We start from the raw sequence: 14,924 nt of genomic DNA on the forward strand, positions 1-14,924 counted from the left end.
TGCTTCTAGGAATACAAACAGGAGGAAATAAACAGAGGGAGGCTAATGTCTGTGAGATTGGGCTAATGACTTAGTTCCCAGCTGTGTTTTAATTTGTGTTACTAAATAGTTACAAACCCTTTTTATGAGAGTCAGTGGCTGAGAAGTCCCATATGTGTTCAGAGCGAGGGGCAAACTGGAAAATACTTGGAATGTCAGGCTCCGTAACTTACTGTCTTGTCTATATTCTAAGTTGTACAATTTCAGTTGAATTACTCAGGGGTTAATTCTGATTTAATGCCATTTATAATTGGAGATGATAGAAATGTGTCCCATTGCATACCAGTGAGTTAACAGCAAATAGTCCTGTTCTGTAGACTTCATAACTGTATCATTATTTCTACTAAAGCCACAGAAACCAGGTATGTTCAGAGGGAGCTGAGGCAGTTATACAGCAAATCAATGTCTTTATTATAACTACTTTATTATAACTACTTTAGACGTTGTTGCTTTTTTCCCTCTGTTTTAAATGGAGACAACACCTGTCAAATCAACTGACGCTCAGAACACATAAGAAATTGGGAAGGGGGAATTCAAACACAGACATTCTTCAAGACACCAATTTTTAATGCCATCAGTATACTTTTACAGAGGACACTTAACTGTAAAAAAAAAAAAAAGTAATTTTCAACCTAACGGATTTTTTTTTAAAGATTTATTTATTTATTTTATACAAGAACAGGGGTACAGGCCAGATGTGCGGGAGGGTGAGAGGATTCACCAGAGACAGAGCACGGAACAGGCAGACTGACGAAATACACTGCTGAGGGGAGCAGTGGGCGCGACAGGAGAGGTCTGTTGCGCCATATGGGACCCTCACCGGCTGGCTGGGATCCAACGGGTACTGCAGAGGCTGCGAACAGCTTCACAGCGCTGCGTTCAACTGCCTGCACCACCAGGGGAGGTCCTAACAGATTTATTTTTTAATTTCATTATAAACTTGATTCGAGGTTTATGGAAGCTAGTCATAATAGAAATAATTTACATAAAATGAAGAACAATTGCCATACTTGGGTATCACTCAAATCTGTTGCCTCTGTTTCTGGATTTGGTGAAGTTTAAATAATCTGACTCCCTGTTACTTACAGGGAGTAGGTACAAGTTTCACTATGAAGCTCAACTGCTAGATCTTTTCAAGCAGAGGACAGACCCATGATTGTTAACCTTTGCTAAGTTTGAATCCCAGCTCCGCCAGTTCTCCAAGATTTAAGTCCCTTATTTGTAAGCAGATGGATACTTATGAAGTGACATGTAAATGCCTGACCATTGCTGGAGAGGTCTCTATGGCATAAGCAGCAAGTGACAAAGCATATACAAAACGTTCAGCAGGGAGCCTGAACACAGTGAAATGTGCCACAAATAGCAGGCAGGACAGAAAACAAGTAGATACGAACTTAACCAATAAAACTGAAAGTAGTTCCTAATTCAAGTAACTGTTTGCTCAAAATTTAGCCCCAAAATGACCATTAGTATGCAATATGCTATCCCTCACCTTTAGCAGCATACTTAGCAAACAAACAGGGACGATAAAAATGTTACTTCATTACTAAATAATAACCATGAAAATCAATTATGAAGGTCTGAGAATTATGAGTTTACAGACCTCACCTGTTTCATCTTTGCATCCTGGTGCTTGGTAGGCTGTGTAACCTAAGAGTATTCATCTTTTCTCAATTGTAAAAAATTGAATGCACTTGGATTAAAACTTTTCACCTCTAATTTTAAACTCAGTGTAAGATCTTGTGTTTGGACTATAACATACACAAGAGCAAGGGACACATCTTTCTGGATCACTACACTATTCCCAATAGACAATGCATGAGTTCATGCACTCAAACGTATGAAAAAAAGATATGGAATTTTTCGTGTTCTCTAGAACGAGAGAAACTAAACTGTAATTCCTCACCAGAGTGCACACCAAACAAAACATGAGAAGACGACATTATGAAAGAATTACCAAGCAGTGTTGGTAGATGTCAATTACACTCAATGAAGTTGGAATCAAGGAGAAAAGAAGTCTCACAAGTGTCGGGATGGCCACAGCCAGGGACAGGTTAGCACTGGGGTCACATGAACGGGTACTCTCCAGGGCATCCTGAACGTGAATGTGCTTTCTTTCCAAAACTAAAACACAAAAATTCGGTGTCACACATTGTTTCACCACTAATATATGTTGGTTTTTTGCTTTTTTTTTTAAAACCAGAGAAACTCCATACAATCAACTGTCTAAAGTTAAAAGTCAACTTTCACTTTGCTCTATAAAAAATCTCTAATTATTTCCTCTTCCGTTTCACAGAAGTTGTAATGCCTGGCTGGACTCTACTGCCTAAAGGAAAAGAATAAAACAAGGAAATGGTCCTATCCAACCTTGTTGACCCTCTGCCAATCCCTGCACTGCTAACTTTGAGAGATAATAACTATACAGGAACCCTAAAAACCAAGATTACAGAACTGTTTTCAAACAATTCTCTAGAAAAGCAAAACAAAATAACATTTAGCAATTGTAAAAGCGATCTTTTCTGTACATTTGGGTCTGCCTATATAAACTTTAACTAAGAAAAGGATCAGACAGTTCATTCAGTATGTACTTTTAAGGAATGTCTCTGAAGAGAAATAAGATCTTCAATCAGAGATGAGATACTTTCAGAGTGACCTCTGTTGTTTCAGGGGACATCAGAATTTCTGAGTCAGGTGTCACTGAGCCCAGTTCCACGGAGGCCAAAAACCATCACTCCAAGCTTTTGATTTATTATTAGGATTACAGGAAGGTTATTCTATCTCTGATAGGATCTTGTCACCTAGCTGAAGGCTGCTGCAATCTTGAGTGCTGAGCAGTAACAAATTTTAGATAAAGGTAATAATATTGTATGCTCAAGACTATGATTTACACCTTTAAATCATTATCTACTTTTGCAGAAGAAAACATATTTCATTTGATCCTAAGTAGGTAGCATGCTGGCATGTGAGAGCTTATTTAAAAACCTACAAGTTTCTAACTGCACTAGATCATGCAGATGTCAGAGAACATGCAAATGGGATTTGAAGAAAAACTAAGGGTTAGGGACTTAACAGGAAAGAATTTTGCTTTTTCCATTCCCAGCAGGGCGCCTTTACTAGACAGAGTTAGATTCATTATTTAGAACCAGCTAGTAAGTGTTTTTATTTAATCTCCTGATCAAAACGGGTTAGGATTGTCTGGATTTCCTTCTTGCTAGGTAATACAGCTGAAATTATAGAAATAGACCTAAGTTATTTTACACAGAACTTATGAGGTCTTCCTAGTATGTGAGCTTTCAGGTAAGAACTAAGAGCTCCCAGGTAGATGTTTTAAAAAAAACCTATCAAAAGACTGAAGGATTGAAGGACACTGTCAGGCCACTTGATCCCACCTGCAAACCTCAGTGGTTCTCCTTCCAGCTTTTGTGACTCCTTTATCGCTTCTCACATCTCCCTAGGCCTCATTTTCCTCTGGAAGCCTGAGACAGGTCAGCATGAACACAGAGGCTCGCCCCAATACTGACTCCTGGCTGGTGTTAACTTAGCCTCACCAAGTAACACTGGCATACACACGCCCCTTCAGAGCAAAGCCCACAGTTTTTCTCTATGTCCACAAGCTAAAGACCATAATATAGAGGCACTTGGTATGGGCTGCTTCCTTGAAAAAAGACATTTTATTTTAAATCACTAGAAGTAAATGTAAGTTAGACTACCAAACTATTAGAAGATTTTAGCTTTCTAAGTCTAAAAGCCAAACCAAACATTCTTCCATTGATGAATACAAACAAAAAGTGAGAAGGGTTTAAGCAGCATATCTCGCCATTCATGCAACATCCAAACAAATCAGTTATTTTCCTTAGAATTACTGCTTCGAAAATTACGAAGGTCTTTTATCAGACATTTCTTCTAATAATTTCTTAGTAAACTCGTGGTATGTATTGAAATCTATATTTCCTGCAAGTCAACTTACTTACAGAAAGTAAAATTTACTGTTTGTAAGTATTGAGAAGCTATACAATCAATGATTATACAGATTACCCTACCCTATCACAAACCAAGGAAGGCAAGAGAAGAAAGAGGAATGCACAAAATAAAAAGGCATAAGTGATTCTATTACCAGAAATCACAAGAACTGCAAGCTGACTAAATTTTAAAAAATTTTGTCATACTACATGTAAATCCAGAATATGATATTTAAGAGAGAAATATCCAAGGTATATGGGTAAACAAAAGTTTGGTGGGTTTTTTTTTGTTGCTGTTGTTGTTGTTTTTTTAAGAAAGAGTTGGAAAAGTTAAGCCAGACAAGCATTAAATAGAAGAAAGTTGGAATGATATATTAAAATCAGACAAAACAGGCAAAATCACGAGTATGAAAAGGAGACAGAAGTCCTCTCCTAATGATAAAAGTTGGAATTCATTCTACCAACATATTCTACAGTAAACAAAACATTTTAACTTAAATGCATCATTTTTAAAAATGTTAAAGACGGTACCCTCACAAAGCAAAGTCATCACCATAGTCAAAAATTTTAATACACCTTTCTCAGTAATTGACTCCAATCTCATGCAAACTCTTCCAGAATATGAAAAGTGGGATATCTTCCATTTCACTTTCTGAGGTTACAATAACCTTGATGTCAAAGGCTGGCGATGATAACGAGGCAGTCTATTATACATTTTGTCTTATTATAATAATGGCACAGTCCTTAACAAAGTATAAGAAACCCAATGGAGAAAAGTCTAAAAAAAGAAAGTACATCATGATCAAGTTAAGTCGATCAAGTTAAGTGCAAGGTTGGTTTATTATTAACAAGTGTATTAACATAATTTATAGTAATTCACTGAGTTAGCAAAGTTAACGGGAAAAAATCATCTCAATGGATGCAGAAAAAATATTGATAAAACTGTTAAAAGTTCTTCCCAAACCAGGTAAAGCAGGGAATTTTTTTTAACCTAGAAAGGATACATTCCAAAAATCTTCATCAAGTATCACCCTTGACAAGAAAAATTAGAAGCAGTCATTTTAAAGTCAGAGCTTTAGCTACTTCTATTTACCACAATACTGGAGACACTGATCAACAACATAAAGAAATACAGGCCTAGAATGGAAAAAGATTCCGGACCAGAAAGGGGAAAAGGCTATCACAACTTGTATAAGATTAATAAATAATTACTTTAAAATTTTAAGAATTGTTCATCAAAAGATCTTTCAGAAAGTGAAAGCAAGCTATAAACTATGAAAGTGGGCTTGCAAAAGACAAATCTCTATAATTAATAAACAAATGTAATTATAAATATTTACAATAATAAATATCTATTATTACCTATTAATAATTCATAAGAAAATGGACAAAAGACAAGTGTTTCACAGAGGCAGAAACAAAAATACACAGTAAACCTAGTGAAAGGCACTTAATTTTATTAATCTGGGAAATTCAAAGTAAAAACCACAATGGAAACGTATTTGACAACTAGCAGATTGACAAAAACATAAAAGTAGGACTATTAAGTGAGGGGAAAGATTTAAAATGAGATTTCAGCTACTCTCTGTTACTAGCATAGCCACTTCAGAAAATAATTTACATTTCTTCAATAAGCTAGAAATGCCAATACCTTACAATTGTAACTATAAACCACAACTCTTCATATATTTTAGAGAATTCCCGCAGTTGTGCCTGAGGAGACATCCAATCCACTTCTGCTAACAGCCTGAAGATAAAATAGGAAACAAAATATCCAAACCCAGGACACTGAAGTAGAAAAACTAACACTAGAAATACTACACACTCATAAAAGGAAATTCCACGAGCTTTGGATGGATCTCACAAATAATTACCTTTATCAAAATAAGCAATTGAAGCATGAATGACATGAGTTCAGACACAGACAGCAAGATTATAAAGCAAACCATAAGAATATCATAAACACAAAATACAGGGTGCCTGTATTTTGGTATAAAATACTGGTAGCCTGGGGAAAAGGGGGGTGGGGGTGTCAAGGAAAGACAGGAGCCAAAGGTCCCAGACAGGTTCTAACTCTAAAGCTGAGGGCCACATGCAGTGGTCATTCTCATTCGTTTTATGTCTGACAAAGGTTATATTCATTTGCTATGTATTAGGTTTTTCCTAAGGAAATAGAACACATACTCAAAACTTACAGGTTTAAAACATTCTTAGGATCAGATGTTAAGTAGTAGCAAAAATAAATAAATAGATCTTTTTTTAAAAAAAGACAGAAGACACTGCTGAGAGGAGCAGCGGGCGAGGCAGTTAAGGTCTGCCGCGCCATTTGGGTTTCTCCCTGGCCAGCGGGGAATCAAACCAGTGCTGCAGAGGCTGCGGACAGCTTTGCAGCGTGTCACTCAACCCGCTACACCACCAAGGAGGCCCAAAAAATAAATACTCTTTGACTCAGATTGAAGACTGTTGCTGGCTGCATGAAATAAACTCACCTGTATTTGCATGAGCAATCACAGAATGTATAGTAACTTGCCCTGCCCCTTCCAGGGAACAAGTGTGACGGAAGGATTAAAGGCAAGAAAGTAATTACTATTAATTATTCATCATGTGTCAGAGTCCCTGTTTATGAGCTTACAGTCAAGTGCTTTTCCTGAAATTACTTCCAGGTGGTTCTGGGAATTTGTAAACTCTCCCACTACTGTCATTCCTACTTTGTTGCCTATTAGGCAACTTTGCGGTTTAAAGATCATGAAATTTTGTTCTGGTTCACCACACCATTTGAACTTTCAAAGTGACTAACAGCAAAATGCAGAGATTAAATATTCACATCTAAAATATCTACTTCTGTTAACAGTGATGCTAGTATTTGCATATATTAATGTCTCACATTTCTAAATAGTTTACATTTAAAAAATGTCATTTCTATTAAAGATACTTAAAATATTCTGAAAAACCTACAGTGAAAATAATGTAGCTATCAACTGAGTAAATACCTGTTTAGTAAGCAAACTCCTAGAGTTCACAGTATATTTAAAGTATGTTTAAAGTATGTTCACAGTGGGCCTCCACTGGTGGCACAGCGGTTGAGCGCTGGGCTGCGAAGCTGCCTGAAGCCTCTGCAGCACTGGTTCGATCCCTGGCCACCTGTGAGAGTCCCACATGGCACGACATACCTCTCCTGTAGCCCGCTGCTCCCCTCAGCAGTGTATTGTCAGTCTGCCTGTTCTGTTCCCCATTCTGGCTCTGGTGAATTCTCTCACCCTCCCGCGCTTATGACTGTACCCAGTGCTTGTATAAATAAATAAATAAATAAAAATCTTTAAAAAAAATAATGTTCACAGTATGTTTAAACTATATTCACAGTATGTTTAAAGGGGATTTAATCTTCACAAAGGCAGAGCCCAGAAATTCCTGGACTGATCACTCTTTGGCCAAACAAGTCATGGCCTCTGGGCTTTAGACCCATGGTCACTGTCCTCTAAGATCTACTGAAACTAAAGCCACCAAAGCTGTCAATAATCCCCCCCCCACACACACACACACTGCATCCCACCCCCATCCCCAGTCCATCCCTTGGCCGGGCATTAGCCCTGCAAGGCTGTGTTCTTTCTGCCCCAGATCTGCCTGCCTCAATCCCTATCTTGTGAACTAAACTGCCTCTGGGAGGGTTCCTCCATAAGTAGCAAAGTCCCCTACATCTTCAACCTCATCTCAAAGCACTGTTTAGAACTTTCCTCTGGGAACATATGCTGTTCTGCTGTGCTCTCTCACACATCAGCTCTGTAATCTGTAATCCCTGCCCCTCCAGGTCCTTCAGGCACCTGAGCCATTCATTCCCACTCTGCCCAGGACCCAGCCATGCCTGCAACCTGGCACGCCTCAAAGCGCTGCTTCATGATCACATTGCATCAATACAAGCTACTCTGCCCCTGTTCATCCTCTGGTCCTGGGACATGTCCCATCCCAAACCATCAGATTTCTTCTTGCTCCACTTGCATGCTTCTCAGCCAGAAGTCGAATGGTCTGAATTTCAACAAATTTTTCACACCCTACACTCTGCTGCTCATTTGCCTTTCATGGCATTCACTGGAAAAAACTCTTGGTGGCTCCAACTATTCATTTTTTCTGAGCTCGCACTGCCCACGATCCTCCCTAAAGATTCCATAAATACTTCATGAGTGTCCACAATGTACAGGGACATAGCATGTAACAATGTGTGTTCTAATGAGCTGCTGATTCATCACAAAGTTTTTACTATGAATGCTCGCCAAATACTTACTGAGCATTTCCTAAGAAGAGGAAGACATTATTCCCAGCCCTGATGATTCAGGAATGGATGGGTCTGAGAAGGTTCCTTCTTGACCTCCCATTGGGAGTAAATGGACAAGAATTCTAATGGAGACTATGAGATGGGCCATGCGAGGAAAAAAAAAAAACATGGTAGCATGACAGTAAGTGCCTGGCCCACAGGGGTATAGAGTACAGGGGGCAGATCACCTACTTCAAAGCCTTAGAAACTGAGGAGGGCTCCATCTGAACTATTAACTGACAAAGCCCCAATGAGACTACCAAACCAACTAAACATACCATCAAAGAGAAAAACAACCCTCTGTGCCAGGAGTTAAGAACAAACCAATAAAGGAAAGAAACGCTCATATCTGTCCACTTAATTTTCATTGTTTAGGGAGTTCCCGATTCAGCTGTGTGACCATGATTAAGTGTTAATTCCATACGTGACACAGAGGAACATAAGCTTAACCTGGGTTCAGTCATGGAGGGTGGGCAAGTATGTGATTCGGATTACAGAAAAGATCTGATTCTCCACCGTGTACACAACCTTTACAATGTGAGTTTCCAATGCCCTGGCAGTCTCTTTGGACAAAAGGAAGCTCTGGAAGCCCAGGAAGAACTGTCCAGGTCTGAGCTCCAGGTCTGAGGCCCCCAGAGACCTGCAACTCTTCTGCTCACTCGCTGGACACCTGCCTTCACCACAGAAGCCTGGATAATGCAAGCAGGAGATAAGAGACCACAGGAAAGAGGGCCGATTCATTCTCCCCATCCCAGCCAGGTCCACTACAGAACAGCCAAGACGAGCACAGCCTCCTACTTGACCCACAGCTCATCTCAGATAAGAACTCCCCCCCCCCCACCCAAACTAGAGGAATCATCTAGCCAACCTGGGACCTGAGCAATAATTCTTTTTACCACTGCAAAAACTGCAACTGTGTACAGATGTTGCTTTAAGCCACTAAGCTTTGGAGTGTTCTGTTACACAGCAACAACAGATCCAGCAAGATCAATGAATCGTATCTGTTCAACACAGATTGCCTATTACACTGCTCCTTTAAAACTGTTTTCAAGGCATTGAAGGCAAAAATTGTGAAATATTTTAATTTTAGGATCTTCTGCAATGAGGCTTTGCTAGCAAGCCAGGCAAGAACTGCTACATACAGAACAGATTTAGAACCCCACCAAAGGATGTTAGTCACCCACCAGTAATACTTTCAATTTAGTTTCTTTTGCAGCTCTATTGAAAAAGGGCAGCAGCTTGGCTGAAAATCATTCCTGTAAGAATAACAGGGTCAGCCCTGATATTGCTAAAAAGTAGGATTCATCAGTAAACATTCAAAATGAACCTGGGAGGATGTGAGGGCGATCTGGCTGCGACATCTGTCACCCCATTGATCGCCAGGGTTGATTCGGCTGATCTGGCTGGCTAGGCGGGTGTCCCCTTCCTCCCTCACCGCTCCATGTGCGTCCCTCCCGAAGCTGCGCGCTCGGTCGAAGAGGACGGCCTTCCCCGAATAGAGACGGACCGGTCTTCGGTCGAGGGTATACGAGTAGCTGCGCTCCCCTGCTAGAACCTCCAAAATGAACCTGGGATTCCTTTGTATAAGAAAAAAGTAAGTAGCTGATGTCCTTCTATCATTCTCTTCTGTAATAGGGAGTTTTCTCAGTGTGAAGTATTTCTGAGGAACACCTTTTTTCCCTAAGTTCAAAAAGGCTTTCACTTTTGGGCTTCCCCGGTGGCGCAGTGGTTGAGCACTGGGCTGTGAAGCTGCCCACAGCCTCTGCAGCACTGGTTCAATCCCCAGCCGCTGGCGAGGGTCCCATATGGCGCGCAGACCTCTCCTGCTGCGCCCACTGCTCCCATCAGCAATGTACTTTGTCAGTCTGCCTGTTCTGCTCTCCACTCTGGCTCTGGTGAATTTCTCTCACCCTCCCGTGCTTCTGACTGTACCCAGTGCTTGTATAAATAAATAAATAAAACTTAAAAAAAAAAAAAGGCTTTCACTTTTTCCCCTGCATAAAGTCTTCTTCCTCATCGAAGACTTTGAGTGACTATGTTTTTGAAAGTTGATGAAGTATGTATCATCCTCTCCCCACTCATCAGGGTAAGCATAGATTTAGTGACTACAGAAGGTTTAGTAACTTGAAGGGCCTTGCTTCTACCCCTCAGGGTAGTTCTGAGAGTAGGAGGAGAGGCAGGAGAGTATGTTCAGGAGGAATGTGACCTTGCCCGGCCCTCAGCCCACGGGGTTAGCCCCCCCCTACTCAAGCTGCTGCTGGTCATGGGTTCTGCCCATGCCAGCCAAGCATGTGCCTGAGAGCCTTCTCTAGCAGCTCCACAGAAGCTGAGTATTAAATCATCTTAAATATTTCAAACCTATGTATTTACACAGCATCATTCCTCTTTGTCAATGATAAGGGATTCAGTTCTTTTATTCCCCCTACCCCCCGTTGACCTCTTTCCATGGACAATGATAATTTATCCTAGAGTGATATCCATTCATTGCAACAACAACAAAAAAAGGATAAAATATTTTTTTTTTAAAGAGCAACACCTACATCCCAAGCTGCCTTTTCATAGTCACCCTGGGGTACCTGACACTATCCACCATCTTCCTTTACTCAGCTCCAGCGCCTATAGAATAGACCCTCATCCTACAATGCCTTGAATTTTTCACTAACCAGGAGAATATATTCAAGCTAGGTCCTGCCTTTTATCTGCAGTCGTAGACAATACCTATTTTACTCTTTAAAGAAAATCTCCCTAAAAATATTCTAAAACGAGAATGTGAAGGATTTAAGTCTATCCTGTCAATTACTACTATTTGTTTTTATTACTCATTTAGGTTGAAAAGTTTTAACATTTGGAAAGAAAGAAGAGTACATCTTGCTTTGCTTTGAATCCATCTTGATGCAAAAAAAGAAAGAAGCATGGGCTATTCAGAATACTGAATGTTAGAGAAAGCTAATTATGTCAGATTTGGACAGCAGTTTACAGTATTTTCACATACAAATCAAGTTTATCATTTGTATTATAATACAGTTGCCACTAATCTCCACGCAGTGGGGGGGGGGGGACGGGGACGGGCGGACACGGACACCGACTCTTCCTTGGTGTCACTGAGTATTTCACAAACAAACAAATTCTAATCCTTAACCACAGGACTTTCTTCAAAAGGAACATTTTAGAAGTAAAATATGTATATTGTTAAAAGTGTATGACACCATGACCAACAAATCATATTGGCTATTCTGATTAACAGTTCTGCCCTTCAAGAGGTTTAATATTCATTTGAAATGAAGACTTAAAAGTACCTCTGAACCACTGTGAATAGAGCATGCACTTTAAGTTGTTTCCCAGCATGAACATCACCGAAGCATGCCCTCCTATAGAGCCATTGTATTGAACACAACAAATACCCAGGCATTTCATAACTGACAAATGTAATTTCTCAATGTTTGTTCACATATATTAACCCACAACATCAAAGGCCTATAGAACAAGCAAGACAAGAATGATCTCCATTGTATCCAGAAAGAAATGGTATATAATGGGATAAACAATTTCCTTGAAGTGATATGGTTAATAGAGGTAATCAGAGCCTGCTACCAGGCCTGACCACTACCTTCTCTGCAGAGCTCAGGCCCAAAGGCTCACACATAAGCACCTTGTGGTCACCCAAGACAGAGCATGTTCCTCTTGGCAATCCTCAGGGGTCTGTGGCGGACTTAAATCATGTTGTGTTCTCAACTACTGGTTTCCTAGGAGGATGCACACTAGACTCCCCATTGGGTTGTGGGAAGCAATAGTTAGCACCTCTATTTCTACTTATCACCCTAGAATAAGGGAAATTAACATTTACTAATATATAAGACTTGAACTGACAGCAATACATGTACATAATTTTAAAACACACATATACACGTGCATAGTCAAGAAGAACTTTTTACTTGTAAGGACGTACAACCCAAATGTTCTGGAGGTCTCTAGTAAGATAACTGGTCCAGATATTAAAAGTACAAAAAAACATAAAGCCATTAAGAAAAGTAACAGAAACATCGTGAAAACATATGGAAGAGGCAATCTGCAGAAGAGATTCAAACTGGCAACCAGAAATGGAAAAGATACCAAGCGTGGCTGAGACCAGGAGCACAAGTCCAAACAAGGTATCATTTCTGCCCGCGAGAGTAGCCAAAACTGAAGCCTGGCAACACCAAGAGCTGGCACACTGGCAAGGCTGCCTGAAATGGAAAAAAGATTTTGTGGAAGGAAGCCCGCCTGACTGAAAACTAGAAAAAGCGAGGCTGTAAATTAATCTGAATGTGACTGTCAAATGGCCCCAAGAGCTGGCCCGACCCCAGCTCCCCAGGAATTTAGGAAGTGCAGGCACCCCGTTATCACTGGGGCTTTCTGACTCATTCTGCAGACAGTTTTGTGCAGTGTGCCACTTTCTATCACGTTTCTATGTTTTTATGACTTCAGGGACTTACCAAAAAATACTGTTTTCATTTATTGCTTCAGTATTTAATCACTTCAGCATTTAATCACTTCAATATTTCTGTTTTGCTGAACTTCACTATCTTTAAGGAAAGCTAGAATGTACACACAGTCAAACACAGCAATTCCAGCTAGCAAATGTTTTTAAATCTCTGCATATGACCACAATTTATGTACAAATTCACTACCACACTTTTAGAAGATTAGAAAAAAACTAAACATACAACAGTATTTGTCCTAAGTAATGAAAACCTATTTTTGTAGCTACTAAAGAATAGTGTTGACTTCTAATTGCTAAAATGAAAATGACCTAAAATCTTCATTAAATAAGAAGTACATAGGACAGTTTTGTTTTTGTTAAACACACACACAGAGGCAAAGAAAGGTAGGTAATGCAAAGAAAGGGCTGGAGAGGGAATGCCTGAAAGGAGATTCCACACCATGACATCAGGAAGAACAACATTTCCCGCAAGTCTCCCTGGGAATGCAGAGTTGTACAGAGCCCACTTGTAAATACTGCCTGTGACAATTACCGTTTAATTTGCATGGGTTAATCCAAAGACCAAGTTAACAATTCAATCAAGCATTTAAAAATCTGTGTCTCTCTCACACACACACAAGTTATCCATCTATCCGGAGGTCTACAGTAACTGGTACACTACCAATTATAGAATCGCCATTGTAGAACCACGATGAAAAGCTTAGTTTACTCAAGCACATGCAGGTTTTTTAACTATTTGGCCTTACACGCAAGCTTGCGGATTGCTTTTATTTTGGGGTGTTTCAATTTTATGACACAAATTCATAAGTATCAAGGTAAAGATGGTTAGCACACCAGTACACCTACCTCCTCACCCAAGCCCTAGCAAAGTCACTGGCTTACCATAATATGCTTGCCTACTGATTCAGAAGTAGGTTTCCAAATTCTCCTGAATACATCCCTCTAAACTGTTGCTCCTGCTAATCAATTAGCTGCAACACTTGCTGAAATTTATTTACGACCTCTGGCTATTACGTCAGTGGTCTGCAATGAACCACAGCTCCTGGTACTCACAGACTTGTGTAGTCCTCTCCCACTTTACATTCTGGTCTTGGCCACGTGGCTTGTTTGCTCAACAGGACACAAGCAAGCATGATGAAAGCAGAGGTTTTAGAAGCACTGGCACAGTAGGGCTCGTCCTCTTGAAATGTTCCTGCTTGGAAATCTGCTGCCAAGTTATAAAGAAACTCTAGATAGACCACTAAGTGCTAGGCAGTTACTTGGAGAGAAATGCTGGATGTTTCAGCTAAGTTCCAGGTTAATGGATCTGACTGAACTACATGCAACAGAAAAATGACCTCACAGAACCCAGTCAACTCCCAAAAAGGTAAGAAACTGTAGACAACTGTTGCTTTAAACCACTGAATTTTGGGGTAGTTGGTGAAGAAGTAGCAGATCACTTAAAGACTGAGCCCCATTTTCAAACCATCTGAATCACTCATAATATTCTCATAACACTCATAACACTGGACATATTCTGTCCAATCAAGAGTATTTATTGGGGCCTCCCCGGTGGCGCAGCGGTTGAGTGCTGGGTTGTGAAGCTGCCCGCAGCCTCTGCAGCGCCGGTTGGATCCCTGGCTGCTCCCCGGCCACCGGAGGAGGGTCCCACATGGTGCGCAGACCTCTCCTGCCGCCCGCTGCTCCCCTCAGCAGTGTACTTCGGTCCTTCTGCCTGCTCTGCTCCCCGCTCTGGCTCTGGTGAATTCTCTCAACCTCCCGCGCTTCTGACTGTACCCAGTGCTTGTATAAATAAATAAATCTTATAAAAAAAAAAAGTGTTTATTGCAGGTATGGAAAAAAGGGGACACTTTCAAATATTCTCATTCAATGGAGGGAGGAACAAAAATCTGTTCCTTCTAACAGTTTGGCAAAATGTTGGGTGATGAACCTTTTAAAAAGCGCATATTGTTTCCCAATATTCCAAGTCTAGTAAACAGATATGGATATAAGAAATTATTATTATTATAATAATTAAATTGAACTCTCTACTAGAGAGTTCAAAACCTCTACACAATTATGGAGGCAGTGTTTTTAACATGTAAGTATGTTGATCTGAAATATTAGCTAATAAGTAAATAAATGAATAAAGTACAACCTT

At 40.2% G+C, this 14,924-nt stretch overlaps 1 protein-coding gene across 4 annotated transcripts in view; it reads right to left on the reverse strand.

Annotated features, from left to right (window-relative positions):
• PLEKHA5 (pleckstrin homology domain containing A5) overlaps positions 1-14,924 on the reverse strand; it is a 234,024-nt gene that overhangs the window by 204,882 nt on the left and 14,218 nt on the right. The window contains exon 4 of one of the 4 annotated variants that reach the window (XM_037514275.2): positions 725-2,163. The exons of the other annotated variants lie outside the window; for them this stretch is intronic. Coding sequence (XP_037370172.2) covers positions 2,106-2,163 — 58 coding nt within the window. The 3' untranslated portion in view covers positions 725-2,105. Of the gene's footprint in view, positions 1-724; positions 2,164-14,924 lie in introns of those variants that run through there. 4 annotated transcript variants of the gene reach the window in all.

This window comes from Talpa occidentalis, unplaced genomic scaffold (assembly GCF_014898055.3).
Source record: "Talpa occidentalis isolate TD23 unplaced genomic scaffold, MPIMG_talOcc4v2.1 talOcc4.16, whole genome shotgun sequence".
Classification (NCBI taxonomy): Eukaryota; Metazoa; Chordata; class Mammalia; order Eulipotyphla; family Talpidae; genus Talpa; species Talpa occidentalis.